This window comes from Apus apus, chromosome 13 (assembly GCF_020740795.1).
Source record: "Apus apus isolate bApuApu2 chromosome 13, bApuApu2.pri.cur, whole genome shotgun sequence".
Taxonomy (NCBI): domain Eukaryota; kingdom Metazoa; phylum Chordata; class Aves; order Apodiformes; family Apodidae; genus Apus; species Apus apus.
In genome coordinates this window covers 2,858,307-2,876,392 of record NC_067294.1, presented here as the reverse complement: position 1 = coordinate 2,876,392, position 18,086 = coordinate 2,858,307, and the positions used below count along the sequence as shown (strand labels likewise).

At 50.5% G+C, this 18,086-nt stretch overlaps 1 protein-coding gene and 1 long non-coding RNA gene across 5 annotated transcripts in view; one reads left to right on the top strand and one right to left on the bottom strand.

Annotated features, from left to right (window-relative positions):
* Positions 1-481: 481 nt before the first annotated feature.
* The window catches only part of JADE2 (jade family PHD finger 2), a 113,724-nt gene continuing 96,119 nt past the window's right edge, over positions 482-18,086 (bottom strand). For 3 of the 4 annotated variants that reach the window (XM_051631580.1, XM_051631578.1, XM_051631579.1), the window contains 4 exons: positions 13,936-14,397; positions 10,146-10,263; positions 6,125-6,253; positions 482-4,206 (listed from right to left, as the gene is read on the bottom strand). In XM_051631580.1, the coding sequence (XP_051487540.1) occupies positions 3,350-4,206; positions 6,125-6,253; positions 10,146-10,263; positions 13,936-14,397 (1,566 nt within the window). In that variant the 3' untranslated portion in view covers positions 482-3,349. The remainder of the gene's footprint in view (positions 4,207-6,124; positions 6,254-10,145; positions 10,264-13,935; positions 14,398-18,086) is intronic. The other variant, XM_051631581.1, reaches the window with a different exon arrangement.
* On the top strand, positions 4,204-8,313 carry LOC127390264 (uncharacterized). Its single transcript, XR_007890824.1, has 3 exons — positions 4,204-5,789; positions 5,954-6,093; positions 6,248-8,313. It is a non-coding gene; the product is annotated as an uncharacterized LOC127390264 (long non-coding RNA).

The window sequence follows — 18,086 nt, the reverse complement described above, 5'->3', positions numbered from 1 at the left end:
CCTCCTGTGACATTCATATCGTTTCCTGTAACTGATGTGAAGTGGGTCTGTTCTGTATGTGGAATGGTGCAAACTGGGGGGGATTTCCTTAAGGAACAACCAAACCTCCTGCCCTGCCCGGCAGCAGCTTCTTCCCACAGGTGGCTGCTCCCACCTCCTGCTCTCTCTTCCTGGCTCCCTCTGCATCGTGCCTTGGGATGAGCTCCCTGGGACAGCAGGCATCCAACCTCCGTACAACAGGTGAGAGCAAAAAATATATAAAATATTAAATTTTAAAAACTGGGTGTAGGGAAAAATGGGTGTGTGGAGCAGGAACCATCGGGGCTGGGGCTGAGCTCCATGATCAGGGCATGATGCCATTTGCATCCTCAGCTCAACTGCTGCTCCTCCAAGCAAATGTCGATTCCTCTGCAATTTATACATCTTAAAAGACAACATTTCTCTACTAAAATAAACCCTTATATTTTTAATTCCTCCCCCCCCCCCCCCACACTTCTATTCCTTTCAAAATACATTTACAGTAACATCAAAAATATTCGCCTTGTGCATTTTTCTCTCCCTAATACCAGGCACCTGGTTCCCGAGGTGGTGGCGAGGATGCTCCAGGCAGGGAATGCTCTGGGCAGGGAACACTCCAGACAGGGGATACTCCATGCAAGTTAATTCTCCAGGTAAGGGATGCTCTGGGTAGGGTATGTTCTGGGCAGGAAATGCTCCAGGCAGAGAATGCTCCAGACAGCGGATGCTCCAGACCCTCCTGCTGTGGCCCAGCCCCACACTTCACGAGCCCTTTTCTCCTCTCTATTCCCCACATCCCGTTCTTCTCCCTGGTCTGACATGCCCCACCAGCCCCCTTTAGCATTCCCCACCATCTCCTGATGGCAAAAAACGGTGCCTGACACTTTGGGAGCGTTTCAGACTTTACTGCCTGGTGCTGGTGGCTTTGGGTTGGTTGTTCTTTAAAGTCTCCCCCTTTTTGCTTTCCTGTACTGAGAAGACAAGTAGTGCAGAAGCTGATGAATGGAGCTGTGTACAGTGAAATTTGTGGATTGCTTTTTTTTCTTTTTAACCATAATTGAGTGAAGCACACGGAAGCAAGATTCATTAAAAGGCAGCATATTGATTATTGTTATGACTCTTATACTAGGATACTGTAGCTAAAGCTAGCAAGCCTGATAAGATAAACTAAGTCCTATTTACTGTATTTAACATTATCTGAACATACTGAGCCTTAATTAATGAGCAGATTTTTCATTTCCAACCTCAACAGATTACGCTAATTGATAACGAAGGTGGTTCTCGTTGATTGTTGGTTGTTTTTGTTTTGTTTTCCTGCTAATAACTCGCATCCCATTTTTCCCATGGGAGGACGATTCCTCCCCAGGCATGGTCAGTCCTGGCCGGGTTAGTGCTGGGCTCAGGCAGGGCTGGGTGCTGAGGATCCCACCCGCCGCTCTCCATGCCTGGGATGAGCTGGGCTGTCACCGCTTAGCTTTGCTGCAATTTTACCAAGAATAAGGACTTTGGAAGGCTGATCAAGATGATCTACTCTAAAAACATTGATCGAAGGAGTCTCCAAGAGTTTCAACAGAAAGCTCACAGTGAAATGAGCAAAAAGCATCGGAAACCAAAGCAGCGGGATGCGGTCTGGGAGCAGCAGCATCCCTGGGAGCAAGCCTGGAACCTAACGCCGCAGCAGTGTGGTATGAGTGTGTCTCTAGTCCTTTGTTGCTAAATAACTCCCAATATGTTTTTTTTCCTTTATCTGTAGTTTGTTTATTTATTTTCAGAATGACAAGTTTCCGGTTTCTGGCTGTGCTGCTTGACTGTCAAAATATTCTTTGGCATCCACAACATTATTTGACTGATAGGTTTGACAATTGCAAGGTTGGGTTTTTTTGATTAGTGATGGGTAGAACCGGTTGCAGAAGTGTCCCAGGTTTGGTTTCTTGTTTTTGTATTTTTTTAAAACTTTTTTTTTTTTAAACTTTTTTTATTTTTATTTTTAAAAAACAACGACAACAAAAGTTTCAGTGAATTCCTATTTTTTTTTGTTTGTTTGTTTGTTTTGTTTGTTCCCTGAGCTCACACTGGGGTCACTCCAATAAAACACGTAGCACGACTTAACTGTGACCTTTGAAGCCAAAACCGAAGTAATGGTGCAATTAAGTGCAAACATGGAAATTCGCCTGACTTGTAGGTAATGTGGGCTTTTAAACAACATTTAAGGCTTACTGGGGACATTTTATGCATTAAATTATTGTAATATTTATAATGTCAGCTTCTCTGAATCACCCTCCCACAATGAGTCGACAGCTTGTAACCAGGATTTAAAGAATAATAATAATAATAATAATAATTAATAATAATTAAAAAAAAAAAAAAAAGGATGGGGAGGAATAAATTCACCATTTCCATTGTAGCATTAAGTAGGGAAACAAAATGGTGAAGGCAGCGTTTGTGTTCCCCTCGGGGACGGGACGTCCGGTGCTTCCTTGTGCAAAGGGGATTTCAAACGAGTCGCCCCGGCACGGTGGGACCAGCAGAGAGAAGCACGGGCAGAAAAACTTCACTCAACCTCCCGGGTTACACCCAAAACCCCGATGCCTGGCGGTGGGTTTTAAGGGATGCATTTCTCCTCCATCCTGCCCCACGTTGCCATTTCCCAGCCTCGTAACAGCTGATCCCTTCACCTGAGTAACTCACTTCAGTTTTTTGAACAACCTCGAGGGGGGCAGGGATGGGGAGGAATTCTGCATCCTGGCCCCTGGATGGATGCCAAACAGATGGAACGGGGAATAATCATGCCCGTGGGTTTGTTTTTTTTCTTCCCTAAAAACAGAAATGTAAGAGTGCTCTCTGCCATCCCACGTGCTTTCCTCCAACAAGCTTTTTGTGCTTTAGTCATTATTTAGTTTAGTATCGCTTAATTTGCTTCCTCACGCAGGCTGCTCCCCTACCCTCTGCTCGCTCCCTGCTCCGGGGGCAACCGTCCCGGGCAGGAATCTGCCCCTCATTAAATAATGCCCATTAATTAAACTGTCATCCCTGCAGAAAGCACAGGTACCGGCACCTCCACCCTCTTGGCATCGCTCCCGCCAGGTGCTGGCAGGCATTCCCGGGAAGTGTGGCCTGGCAGGGAGCTGGGGAGGGACCACTGCTGTCACGGCCATGGACGTCGGTGAAGCTGAAGCTGTTATCTCAGGCGTGTGAGAGAAGAAAAAAAGACAACAGTGCCGAATTTCCAACTATATACACATATTAAAAATCCCCCTTCGCTGTGACACCAGGCAGGAATTGGGACATGGCAGTTGGAACTGGGTTGAGGCCTCGTCGAGCTGGGGAGGAGTTAGGAGGCCAGGATGCTCATCCTGACGATGTCCTCGCCGGCCGCCTCCAGCTGGCCCCGCTGCGCCCGGCGGGGCTCCCCGTCCGAGTCGCTCATCTCGGCGTCAGAGAAGTACCCGTCCGTCTCGGCCTCGAAGCGACGCAGGGCGGCCCCGCCGGCGCCCTCCGCCTTGGGGGGCTGCGCCCTCCGTGTCCCTCGGCCCTCCTTTGGTAATTTGAGCCTCACGAGGCTTTTGGGGCTACCTAGGGAGTCAGGCACTTTGGCCGCGGGGCTGGGCTCCGGCTGGGCGCCATGCGGCGTCTCCTCCTCCTCCTGGCTGAGGCAGCCCCTGGCCCCAGCGGCGGGGTGAGGGGGGTGAGGCTCTCCAGCCTTGGGGACTGAGCCCTTCTTGGCCGCCTTCTTGGCCTCGCCCGGCCCTTTGCGGTCGGCAGGGGGCTTGGCCGCCCCTTTCTCCGACTTTCCCGGTCTGGAATCGGGAGCCAAGGGTTTGGTGGCATCATCTGACAAGTCGCTGCCGTTGTTAGTCCAAGGCTCCGAGCTCTCCGGGTGGCTCCCGCCCGTGGTGGGGGGGCTGCTCCTGGGCAGCTTTTTCCTAGTGTTCGTTCTTGTTTTGCTTCTCATTTTCTTGGAGGCCTCGCTCTGCTTAAACGGGGACCTGAGGGAATGGTCCATCATGAAGCTCAGCAAGGTCTCCTCATCCTGGAGGAGCTCCTCGGAGAGGCCGGGGGTGCTGTCCTCGTGGTGGGCGTTGTTGAGGGACCACTCGCTCATCGCCATGTTCTCAGCGGTGATCTGGACTGATTGTGCCAACCAGCTGTTGAAGAAGGTCCCGTCGATGGGGAAGGAGGTTGACAAGCCTGGAAAAAATAAAAAACAACCAGATGAAAGTGGAAGACTGCCTCAGGAGCCAGGAACAGCCACACTGCCCTGCGACACCACCACTGGCTTCACCAGAACTCCTCGGCACCACAGAAACACTCGAAAGGTCAACCACAGCGCACACACCATGTCAGGGCACAGAGGGTTTACTCCAGCACTAATGCCGAGTTTGGGGTCCACTGAGGTCACAGGATAACGACCCACTTGGCCCCACATGGACCCATCACCCTTCAAACCTCCCCAAATCTCAACAGAGCATCTTTTTGCAGCGAAGATGCCAAGCTCTACCCACCCCAGTGTGGGTGGAAAACACATCCCCATGTGAAGGCAGCAGGACCATCAGCCCAGGAGAGAACCTAAAAGTTCAGTATCTGATCCCAGAGTGGGACCTGTGCCCAGATGAGATCCTGGAACAGAAACACAGGGGTTCAGCACAAGAGCTGTTTTTTATGGATCAAGGAAAATGTAGGTTTGATTTTTGGTTTCAGGTAAGAGCTTTCTTTTTAAAGCACTCCGTCCAGCCACAGGAGAGGGACAGAGCAGTGGCAGAGGCACGGTGACGTGTGTCCACACCATCTGCTGGTCTCCTGGTAGCAGCACAATGCAGGGGAGGGGAAGCAGAAGCAGGGATGAGCTCAGTGCATGATGAGGTACCCAGAGACCAAGCACCACAAGGTGCTGACAAAAAGGGTGCTGCCAAGCTTGTCCTTCCCCAGCCCTTCTCCAACTACTACAGCCCCAAGCGATGCTTCAGGCCCCTAATTAACTCCAGGAGGTTACAAGTCCCTGGTGGAGCTTTGGGTCAGCTGCCTGGTTTCCCCAGCTCACAGAAGTGCAGCTTTTCTCAGAGACACCCCAGCCTTCCATCATTTCATGGAACTTGCCTCAGAAAACCTGAAGTTTCTTCAGCAAAGAACAGCACAGGGCCCTGTTTCCAAAGGGGCTCCTGCCCAAAATCCAACAGCTTTGAGATGGACAGAAAGCAGCAGTGCCAGGGTGAGCGATGGGCAAAGCAGAGCGAGACAGGGTGGCCCAGACCTCCCAGACTCTCTGTACCCCCAGGAGGGCTTGACAGTCCCTCTGGACTGTCTGAGAGCCCCATGGGACCAGTGCATCCCCGCGACAGCTGAGCACATACAAACTCATCACCTTCAGCCATGCTGGCAGAGGTGACAGCACCAGAGTAAGTCCAAAAAAACCCCAATTCCATGTCAAAACCATTTGCACTTGTCAAAAAAGACTTTTTTTTTTTCTTTTTCTTTTTTCTTTTTTTCCCCCCTTCCCTCCAGCCCTGACCACTGCCAAGTAGCTGGTGGGGAAGAGTCAGAGGTGGGTGAAGCTCCCACAGAGCCATCCAGCATCTCCTCACCCTGCTGAGCAAATGCAAGAGACTGGTCACGTTTGTGCCTCCCTCCTGGATGCTCCTGGAGCACCAGCACAACCGGACCCACCACAGGGTCCTGGACAGGACACCTCATGCCAGCACACAGCCCACGGGCCATGTCCACCACCCGTGCACAGCACCAGGAGACACGGGCCAGGAGCCCCTACTGCGAGCTGGGTAAGTCTGATTTTATCACCAAAAAGTGCAATCACCCTTCAGCAGCACCTGACAGGTTTTGTAACGTGTTCTCCCAATCCAGGCACAAGCCCTGGAGCTGTGGGGGGGATTTACACCCCCCCACCCTGCCAGGGATGATGTCTCCAATCTGGCCTCTCCCGTAGGACCAGAGTAGTGGATCATTCAGGCTGATGCCTGCAAGGGAGGGATGGAAGAGGCTCCTACAGCCTCGGACATGCGAGAGGGACCAAGGGCTGGGACTCTTAATCCTGCTCCCCAAAACAAGGAGCCACCAGCAGGACAGGTCAGCTCTGCACCCATAAAATCAGACTTACCCAGTTGTCCCAATACAGTTTCGTTGACTGATTTCCTTTTCTCTTTCTTCTCGGGACTATTTTTTCTACCATCTCTTCCTCTCCTTCTCGGGTCACTTTTCTTACCCTTTGTCTTCTTCCCAGTTTGTTCTGGCATTTTTTAGAAAAAAAGGAAAACTCCATGTGAGATGAGGCATCAGGGATGCTGCAGTGAGCAAGTTCCCTTGGGCACACCCCTGTGGAGGAGACCTGGACCAGACCTGCAAACAACTCCGAGCCAAAGGGAGAACAACAACAGCCACTTTTTGGACAGCTGTAGCCTAGAGTCTATAGCTTAAGAAAATCTGAATCCTGTAGGTTATATAAAAAAGAGGTTTGGGCCTTGGCTATGAACTTAACATGCCTGCAGGAGAAGTCCCACTGAAGGCAAGGGATTCACTGGAGACCCTACAGCCGCTGACATGTCCTCCTGGATAAGGGTTTTGGGGTGAGGAACCTGCAGGATACCCTTACCCCTTCTCAGACACCTTCCAGGAGATATTACAACCTCCAAACGAGTGGCATGTCACCCACCACAGACAAAAGCATCAGCTGGAGGGATTCAACTGCAAAACCAGCTTGACAGCAATGGTCCCAGCAGAGTTTTGAAGCAAACCTTGACTTGATTTGACCTCTCGGCCACAGTTATCTGCTCACAATCACACTGTGCAGGAGTGAAAAAAAAACCCCGAAGCTGTAAAACTTAAGTATTGTTTTGAACATAAGTAACTGGAGTAGGAAAGATGACCAGCACTGCCTATGGAAAGCCAAGGATATAACTCTAAGCTATCTAGACATTCAGCTAAAAATCAATACTTCCTAAATGGCTTTGAACTTCTACTGGATTTATTCCTCTTGGGTAAACAGGACAGATACCCTATAAAAGTGTGACTTGTGTTGCCAAGCAAAATACTCCAACAGTTCTTACTTAGTCCGTTGGGTTGTTCTCCTACACAAGTCCATGCTGAAACTTCTATTAATTGTCAGAGGGGGGAGGATTTTGCCCTTAAACCAAAGTGTGGGTGGCTGATGGAAGTGGAGGCAAGATATGCAGGTTTGCAGAGTCCATCGTTTGAACCACACAACCTGTGCAGCTCTGGGAACAATGGTTTTAAGGAACAAATGGGCTTATTGTGTCACCCAGCAGCAGACCTGCAAACAGCCTGAGCACAGAGGCCATGGACTGGACAGGTCAGAGGGAATAACCTCAGCTCTCCTGTTGCTGTGGCAGTGGAAATGTACTGGGTGAGGAGGGAGGGAACTCACATCACACCTGGCCCTCTCTGGATTAACAGAGGATTTACAGTCCTGGGGTTGCCAAGCCAGGAGCCCCTCCTGACCAAAGGACTTGCTGAAAGAAAAACAAACAAAACCAAAAGTGGTATTTGCTGCCTCCCCGCCAAAGAACAGGAGAAAGGCAGACACATTTTTCACTTCTCTTACAAAATAAAAATCTAACTTTGTTTAGACAACACTATGGGGCTGAGGAGAAACCTGAGCAGTACTTTTTGAAGAGGAAACTGTCAAAACAGGAGCTGTGTTTCAAAGCCAGACAGTGTTTGCTTTCCACTCCACACCAGAAAAATACAGGGGAGAGAGGTGGGCTCATTTTACATGGGCAGTTCTCATTAATCTTATTAAAAATCTCCTGCTTAAATGATCATTTGTCAGCAGCAAAAATAATCTCCAGTTTTGAGTTTTATGTGGGAGCCATTCCAAAAAAAACCACCTTTCTGCCAAACTCATCTTTGGAGTAACTCCCAACAGATTTTAGTTGATGTCTACCACAAGAGCCACTAAAAACTGGCCTCATCCAGGCAAAACAATGGAGACTTCTTCCTTTCTCCAAGGAACTCTGGGTAGGCAGAGCAGCCCAGTTGGGAGCTGTGCTGAGGGGATGCTCCAGGAACTGCCCCCCCGAAAACTCCCAAATGCTTCAAAATGATGGAAAAGGCAGCAGTGAGTTATCCATAGCTTGGGTCCCACTGGGTGCTGAGTGTCTGTAGCTCTAAGTATCATCAACTGGCAGGGAGGAGGGTGAGCAAATAGTGGGTGTTGGGAGCACTGGGCATCAGGGTCTCTAATAGTGGCTGGAGAGATGAGCGACAGCTCAGAGCAGAAAACAAACCAGCAAACACCAACCACCTAGGGCAGGGGAGAAGAACATCTGCATCAAGAGGTGTGCAGCCATCCCACAGCCTGCACACTCATCACCTGAGCCACACTCTCACTGTGGGTTTGCCTCTGATCACTCACCTTTAGGCAGAACAAACACAAGGGGAAGGGGAATTGCGCTTTTCCCTGAGCACACGTGGAACACTTTCAGGAAGGGCCTGCAAACGCCAGCAGCAGAGCCCTCACACTGCTCCCCTTGCCAGCCACCATCTCCATTCCACTGGGGAGGGTGCCAGCTCACCCGCCCCAGCTCCCCCCAGGAGGATCTGCTGACTCCTAGCCCATCACTGCATTAGAGGGAAGGTTGGATTCTCCAAGGCATTTTGGGGAACACAGGTCCCCAGAGGCACTTCCAGCCATCTAACGCCCCGTTTGCAAGGCAGGTGAGCTCCAAAAGCCTTCCTGGCACACTACCCTGTGCCTGTCTACTTCTGAGACCTGCAAATCCTGAACCAGGCCCAACCAGCTGAAGAGCATCACAATGTCCCTCGTGATCCCCCTGAAATCCAGCAATCCCTGGACAATTCCTACCCCATTCCCGCAAAGCCTGGCAGCAACAGTGCATGGAATCTGCCATCAGGATCCCAGTTTGTTGCTCTTGTCTTTTAATCACCCATTATTCCCAGGCTGAACTTCCCACCTTGCCATCCCAGCCAGCAGCACCACTGCTAGGAGCATCACCCAGCACAAATTTCCCAGGTAGGGAACGTGTTGGTGGGAACAGCCACCTCGTGGGTGCCCAGGCTGGTGACCCATACTGTTGGTTCAGTGAAGATAGACAAAGCAACACGCAGTGTCACAAGGACCAAGATTTCCAGAACCCACCTCTCCCCATTCAGGCTCCTGGCCACCCCTGCCCTGCATTGCCACCTGCTTCTACCCATCAAGAGGAATCTGCACAGGCCCCGAGTCACAAACATTTCAATGTCCTCATGTCTCAGCCTCCAAATACTCAGTCAAAGGAAGCTTTTGTCAAGGAAAGCTCAGCCCAGACGGTTCCTGAAGAAATCCCAACCATGTGATGGCTTCAAACACAACTCCAAAGCCACAAAACACAACTACTGTCAGATGAGCCTGCCAAAGCACCAGATGCTGCTGCTGGAAAAACGGTTCTGCAGCCACGGGGTTTGGTCTGCACTGCCACCAAAGGGAAAGGAGGAGGTTGCTGGAGCTGTGGGCTCCAGCACTGCTTGTGCAAAAGGAAAAAAAATAGGACAGAAGGAGACCAACCTTATTTCACTTCCTTAACAGAAGTTGCCAGAGGCTTTGCATGCAGTAGCACAATGTTCTCCACTAATAGGTATGTGGAGCACAGGACTGCAGCTGACCAGAGCTATAGGAGCTGGTCTCTAGGAGCAACAGACATCCCACCAGCAGCCTAACCTTCAATTCTTGACAGAGCCAGAGGCATCTGCAAAGAGTCCAAAGTGTTGGCTGCTGACCTGTGCCAGGGAGGCAGCTGCCATGGATCAGCCCCAGCGTCAGGACTTGCCTGATTCCTCCCAAATGGCTCCATCTCCAGGAAAGTCACCCAAATGCTGCCTTAGCATCACCACCTAACCAAATGCTTGGTCTTTCTGACCAGGGAGTGCAAGATGGAGAGGGATCTGTGGAAACAAGGAGCTCCAACACTCCGATCACCCAGGGTATGTTTTTATTGTGTGTTTTTGAACTAAACCGGAAATGTGCAAAGAGTCAACAACACTGCAGGGGAGGGGGCAGCTCTGGCTTCCCTGGGGTGAGGGCTGAGGCTTGGACACGAGTCTTTGGCTTCAGAGGATGGCAGGGACAGTGTCTGCAAGAACAAGCTCTGGTAAGTGGTACTGACCTGGGTAAAGATCTTTCTCGATGAGCTTCATCTGGAGATGGAAGATCTGCTCCTGGAGTTTACAAATGGTGTGTTTCATTTTCTCCCGTCTCGTGACCATGTAACAGAGATTTCTGACCTGCAGAAACACAAGAAACAGGATCTGGTTTAGGCAGGGTCAAAGTGGGTCCCCTGAAGCTGTGTCAGTGCTTCTGCTGCCCAGGGATATCCCCACTCCATGCATCCTGGTCCTCTTCATCTCACCATCATCTGTGCTGCACTGAAACCCCTACCAGGGCTCTTAGGATGTTCCAGAACCAGAGGTGAGGCCTCCTGATCCAAACTGTGTCATATACATGTAATGTAGTACGTAAATCACGGGAAAGCCCGTGCAGGGAATGACTCAAAGCCTCAATGTCTCTGTTCTGGCTCTGACAGCCAGGACCCCGTGCTGTGCAAGGACAGCTGGTCAGCTCCTCCAGCATGTGCACTGGCCACACAGAAGCTGTAAGGAAGAGGGGAAACCAGAGACACAGCTTTGAGTGCCCTGAGAGCATGTTTCTGGTGGCACCACGTCTCCCTGCAAAGCACCACAGATACTTGCCAACGTGGCTGGGGCACAGCAGCTGCCCTGGGAACCCAATCACAGCTCCACTAGCCCCTGTCCCAGCCCTGGAAACATGTTGGCCACCACTGCTCTGGGAAGGAATGAGTTGAGACTGTCCTGCCTGGGGCAGCCCCAAGAACGAAGCCCTCCCCATGCAGGGAGGCCCTCTCTCCTGTCTTCTTCTGAACACGAACAATAAGAAAGTTATTCTTTAACTTCTCCCATCAATGGCCTGAATTCACCAGCAGGGTTTGCACCTCGGGGAAGTCCAACAGCACCAAGTGCGACACTAATCTGCTCCAACCAGCCAGGATGAATTTGCAGCACATCCTTAAACTCTGCTATTGAGAGACATCAGCCCACAAAGTGACCAACACCCACAAGACGGGAACAGAGCCAGAAGAAATGGGTTAATGATTTTGTGATCTTACCCAGGTACAGCAATGATGTGGACACAAGGGCTGTTTTAATCTCATGTGAACTGTTCACAGTAATGCCAAATGCTAAGAGGTCCTGGGTCCCCTGGGTTGACAGGACAGGTCTTGTCCACAAATTGCTCCTTTTGCAGGGAGGGAGGGAGAGACATTTCCTGCAGCCAGCGCAGCTGGGATGGAGTTGCAGGAATGAGGCAACCAGTCTGCTTACACAGCCTTACAAAACTGCTTCTTGCCAAAAGTAAATGCCAGGACAGAGCATGGAAAATACAGCAAAATAGCCCAGTGCTGCTGGCCCAGGTCAGCAGCCAGGAACTGTTGCAGCTCCTAAATGTGGCCAGCACCCTCCCCTCCACAGGGTTCCCCACACCTGCTCCACATCTACCTGCAAACCACTGGTGCATTTTGTGCCAGTACAAACCGAGAGGGAAGCCCTAAAACGCCAACAGCAAAGCACAAGATGCAAACGCTCTGCTGGTCTCCTGGGGCTGCTGACTAACACCCCAGGCACCCTAGGGGACTGAGATGCCTGTGTGATCCCTGCTGGCATCAGCCTGGTGAGGAATTTCTGTGCCCAGGGTGGCTGCAGAGCTAGGCCTGTCACCAGGGCTGCAGGCGGGGAGCGGAGGGTTTCAGCTGCTGAACAGCAAAGGCTGCTGGCAGCTTAACAGGATTTGACAGGGTTTACTCAGCTTCCTGATGCTGTGAAAGAGCAAAACTGCCTGTAATAAGGTCAGGAGGAGGTGGCACGGGTGGTAACGTGTGTGGGTACGTCCACACTCACGCGTGAGCTTGACATCTCTGATTCCTCCCCCCATCCCCTTTCTGTTGGGGTATTTCCAGCCTCTGAGGACTCTCCCTATAGGGTCTGGAGCTTTTGTGCCTCTCACAGCGATAGAGAAACCCAGAACCTCATCCCATACTTATTTAACATCTGCCACCAAGGCTGTGAAGGCAGCAGCATGGCCATGGCCATCTTCTGATGGCATCTGTCCTACCTAAGGACAATTTGGATACATTCAGGAATACAGCAGGAAAAGCTGCTCTCTTTTTTTGTTGCTGAATCCCTCAGCTATAAATAAAAAGCAGGGAGTTTTATGCTGTCTATTTTACTACTTTTTTTTGTTTTGTTTTGTTCTGGATTGGAGACAACATCAAACTAAAATTTCTTTATGAGCAAAACAACTGCCTCTGGCAACCATCACCTCAAAGTGTTTGGTAGTGTCTCTTCTCTATGATGTGATATTCCTGGAAGAAAACATTACTTGTGCTCTGCTTAGAGACTGCTGGTATTTACACAAACTGACACAGCTCAACAGCCAGTGCTGCGTCCCCAAGCCAAGCTCAGATGCTGGTAGGAAAGCTCAGAAACTAGGGCTTCTTGTTAAAGCTAATTTAAACAACCAGGCCTTGGAAAAAGCTTAAAAAATAAAAAATATTTTTTTAAAAAGGGCAAAAAAGAAAGTGGGGGGACTGTGTTAGGATTCCCAGGGAAGAGATTTCATTTGTTGACACTGAAATGCAGAACTGACCGTGGGTAAGAGGTGGCATAAGGAAACCCCATCATCCCAGCTGCTGCTCCCTCCCCAGTGTTAGATCCAGACACAACCATTTCTGCCAGATTAATTGCTGAAAATACTAAAATCAAATGTGATACCCTGTGGACACTCTTTGAAAGCCACCCCTCCAGCCTACTCTTCTCCAACCCCAATGTGATGAGAGGCCTCACAATTTGCAAGTGAAGCGGGGCAGCTGCGAGTGGCGCTGACAGAGAGGATCAGACACCTGGGATGCACTGGAATCACTGGGATGGAAACCTGTCACCCATCTGAGCACTGGACTTTGATCCAGCCAGTGTTTATTGTTCCTCCTCTTGGAAGAGCAAACAAACAGCTCTTCCAGGGCCAGGCAGTGAAACGTGGCAGGGAGCTACTAAGCAGAGGCTGAAGGGTGATGGGGAATGACCCCATGAAGCCTGGAGGCAACTCTGGAGAATGAGAAACTTGGGAAAACCTGTAGTTTGATACAAAGAAATCAAAGAGAAGCAGCTTTGCTGTGTCTTTGAATTAGGCAGCCCCAGGAGGAAAGTGCTGGATTCAGAGATGCAGCCAGGAAAGCCCAGCTGGGAGCATGGATGCTTCACCCCAAAACCTGCCTCAAGAACCTGCCCTGGAGGCAGCTGCTCCCTCCCCTGTGCAAGGATGCTCCGTGCCACAGAAGCTGTGGTGCTGGCATCCTCCAGCTCTGTCCTCCAGCTCCATTCTCCAGCTCTTCTCTGCTGGCAGCTCCCTGAGGAGCTGACTCACTCTGGGCTGCGCAGGGCAGGGGATGCCCAGCAGTTCACTCCTGCCGTTCACCCAGCTTTGATGTTTCACGGAGGCACACCAGGACTATTCCCTGTGCCTTGCTGCTGGCAAGCACCTGAGGGGCAGCACAGGATCATGTCTGAGACTATCAACAGCTCAGCAGAGCAGCAGCATCCATCTCCCACACCCCCAGCTCTACCAAGGCACCTCTCCCTGCAGACATTTGCTCTTCTAAACCCTCAGCTGAGATCACCACTAACTTATTTTTTATTTCATCAGGGTCAGTATTTTGGCACTGGTGACACACACTCCCTCATTCTTCTGAATACAGCTCTAGATGAAGGGACACAACTGTCAGAGGAATCAAACTGAGCTAAGAGGGAACGGTCTATAGGCACCAGCACACATTAAAGCAGCACTGACGGAGCATATGGATACACCATTGAAGGAAAAGCTCTACTCACCCTCTCCAGGTCTTGCCTGAGGTGCATGAAGAGCTTCAAGCGCCGGTAGAGAACATCCTGTTCTTGCTGGGCCAAGTTGTCCACTTCATCTGTTTTTGGTGTCAGCAGCGGTTTGTTGGAATTTGCTTTCCTCTTCAGCTTCCAGTACTGGTAGACAAAATCCACCAGCGATTCGCTCAAGTCAAGGTTCTCCGCCACCTCTGAAGGCTTCACGAGTTCATAGAAGTCCTCCTCCAACTGCTGGAGCTTCTGCTTCCGCAGCGTGACCTTCTCCAAGTCCAGCTGGGCTTGGTCGGGCTCTGTCCGTGCCTCCTCGGGCAACTTGGTGGCACCAGTGCTGTGCTCAAGGCAGAAGGACTTGAACTTCACTTCGTCGTTGTCTGCTAGAATAGTCCGCATGTCGAGGTTGTGGTCAAAGGCGCAGGTGACATGGAACGCGGTGACACAGGCAGGCATGGAGCACTGCAGGGAGAAGGACAGGGCTCAGGGCCAGGACAAAGCACTTACCAACACAAAAGGACCACAAGCCTTCGCTACAAACCATCTGAGTGACAACACCTACCACAGAGTGATGGATGCTCCACAACAGGTACTCCTTACAAAGGAACACCTGTATTGCCCAAGTCTTACACACACCTTTGAGCTGGACACCATAAACCCCAGCAGAATAAACCCAGAGTTCACTAGATGGGCACCTTCCCACCTTACCTGCTTTAACCCTCCATGACAGAATCTGCTCATCTTTCACCTACCATAAACAGGAGCTTCCAGTGGTTCTTCCAACAAGACATGACAAAGCACAGGCCAACAGGATGCTCAAAGGCTGTCAATGCATTTCTCCTGATGGAGAACTCTCATCTGTCTTTTACCCTTAAACTACTCCCTTCTGTTACCACATCTAAAGCCAACAGGCAATGTTCACAGGGAGCATGCAGAACACATCCAGGTCTCTGAGTGAACACGGTATCTCAGGAGCAGCCAAGTCTCCTGGAGCACATCTTTCTCCTCTGGAAATTACGCAGCCTCTAACAAGTTCCATTCAAAAATTAAAAAAAGAAAGGGCAACTCAGCATCCACAGAGCAAAACTGTTGTCAAGCTTCCATCACATTCAGTTTTTTACTGTTTCCCTAACTCACCTCAGGCTTAAATGACTTTGGATCCCACAGCCAACAAACCTCAGCCTGGTTGCCTACAGAGGAGCCCCCAGCCAGTGCAGTGCCTGTGTCCACATCAGCACCTTCTCCCCCTCTGCTCATTAATTGGTTTTTTTAATGGCTCAGAGTGTCAGGTAATTATTTCAACCATAAACCATAAGAAATCAGTCTATTCCAGCTGCTAATGACCAGTTAAACTGCAATAATGAGACATTTTAAGTGGGCTATTACTGCAGACTCCGTATTTCAACACTTATAGAGGAATTGTTCTTGTGGGGGATGAAGATACAATTGTGGCCTGAAGGAGCAGGTGGAAAGGCACATGAAATTTCCAGGATGCTGATGACAATTCAGGATGCTGCAGAGTTTTACGAGGGCTTTGCTGCATTTTAATACTCAAAAAAGAAAAAAATAAATATAAATTCCAGTAGTAGTTGAGGAACAGAAGTTTGATGGCTCGTTATCTTCAATCCCATCAGCCCTGAATTCCTGTTCAGTCACCCAGCGTGCGAACTTTTGACATTACTGCTTTCAGATACTTTCCCTTGACTTTGTTTATGAATCTATTGGTGCTTATGAAAGCGAGAGACTCACACAGGGCCAAGAAAAGTGCAGGCAAGCAGTGTCCAAGTCCCTCACTTCCAGGGCTCTCCAGGCCCTGCTCCAAAGCCTCCAGAACCAGCAGGAAGAGCTGGATGTAGCCCCACCACAGCCAAGCTCTGATGTACCAGCACGGTTACAGGCACTAATTCCTGTAGGCATCAAATTCAAGTGGATTATTAACTCCTACCCTTTAAATATCTCCATTTGGTCCCAATTTCAGCCTGAAATTGCTCGTGAAAATAGCTGATGGCTTGCAAAAATCAGCTCCTTCTGTTCTGCTGCTGGGGCTTACGTGGAGCCTGGCACCGTGTGGGACATGTTGGTGCTCCCTGTGCTGATGTAATCCTGATGTACTTTGTGAGCTAAGGAAAGCAACGTCCCCTTCCTCCTCTTTCTGTCACAGGGCTCATCATTAGCAAAACGGCTGTGGTTTCTGCCAGGACAAGGTCCTACTAACAGGAACGACCATCACTCCACCTTAGGAATAAAGCCAATCAAATGAGACCCATCCTGGATCTCTCCTCCAACAGATGGCAAGCAGCACTTGTCAGGAACCGTGCCCAAAATGCAAATAGAAAGTAATTAGGCAGCTTGGCTGACAGGGCAACAAAGGTACCTGGTCGGCCGTGGATACCCGGGGACCTTGCATAAACTGACAGGAAAAACATATTGATCCATCCCAAACTGACACAGGAATGAAGTTGCTTTTTGCAGGAGGGAGGGATCTGCCATGCCAAATAAACCAGGCTCAAAAAAACAGAGCAGTCCCCAAGTCGGCTTCGTTATCAACCGTGCTTCGTTATCGTTCAGCACCTTTCACTTGAGGATTGCAGCAAACTCTGCTCAGCCAGGCACATCCATCCCCAAGCAGAATTCCAAAAGAAGAGGGTAAAAACTGCACCAGGGATTAATGTCATCTGTTAAATTAGTCCTCAAACCACTCTCAGTGGGAAGAAATAGAGAGATGGATTTTATTTGCCAAGGAAGCCTGAGGAGAAGTTTCCCAGCTCACAGAGGAGCTGTGCTGCTCTTTGGGGCTGGAGGGGAAGGAAGTGGCTCCTCCAACAGACCTTCAAGGGGAACTCAGGAAGGAAAAATTAATTACCGGTGCTGAACTCCAGCCAAGGCATCAGCCACAACACTCCTGCATCCCTACAAGAACTACCAGGTGACTTTTAGTGACCACAGATGGTCTGGATCCTGGTAGGGCTCCTCTGCCGAAATAGGGAATTTCAGCATCCTTGGAGGATGAAGGGCTGAGGTGGGGGATGGTGTGGGGGCTGCAGGGTGCTCACACACTGGTGTCAAGCTGTACATTTTCAGGGCTACAGGCACAATTGGACAACAGCTCTGGGAACCACCAGGCCTGTTATCCACCCCTCGTGGAGGGGGACCAGTCGCACAAGCAGCTCAACGGAAGTGGGCAGCAGTGGGTGGAGGAGTCATAATGAAGGAGAGTGGTGGAGGACACTTCCCAAGGCTTTTCCTCCAAAAAACAACATCAAACAGAGAGTTGGAAGATGATGACAGCAGAAGATCGTGCCCTTTGCAGAAGCCTGCCAGCAGCTGACAGAGACCTGGCATTTTGTGCTGCGTTGAGAGGCCCTGGTGAGCTCTTCCAGTTGCTTGGAGAAGGGAGGAGGGAGTTGGTGAGGAGGGAGATGGGTCCTAAGCAAACGCAGCTGGGACTCAGGCTGTGCTGGAGCCTGGCTCTGAGCACTCTCTTTTCCCATCTTAGCAATGCAAATGAGAAAATTCCTGCTGGATACTGGAGCTCTCTCTGGCATCTCCTGCTGTCTGACCACAAGAACGACCATGAAGTCATGATTTCCCCTTCACAGGAGATGGGGGAAGTGTGCCTCCAGGGCTGCATCCCTGCCCAGTGTCTGGGAGCACCAGCTCAACTACAGCCACGCTGGGTTACACCAGGATCACAGCTCTGCACCAGAAAAGAAAGGATGTAATTGCAAGCCAGCAGCAAGGTCAGAGGCACAGAGAGCAGCAAGGAGCCCTCCTCAGGCTTCCCTGGGCTTGTTTCCCTTTTGATGGTCAAAATTTGGATGGGGAAAAATGCCCTGCTGCACAGAGATGCCTATGGAAAACCAGCTCACCTTGGTCTCCATAGATGTGGTTGAGATGGGTGTTTGCTTCAGCTGTGGTGCTGACCCTGAGCATCCCCATTCCCCTCTGGGGTGACAATCTTCCACCCCTCCAGCTTGGATTTTGTTTCCCTTTTCCGCAAAGCCCAGTTCCATCCCGTCACTTGGAAAACCCTGTTCTGGAAGCACCATCTCTCCTTCCCCAGACCTGCCCCACTGGATTCCTGCTGCCAAGGATAAAGGCTCAGTTGCTTTAGCAGAAAACAACCTCCTCCTTTCAGAGCTGGGTCATAA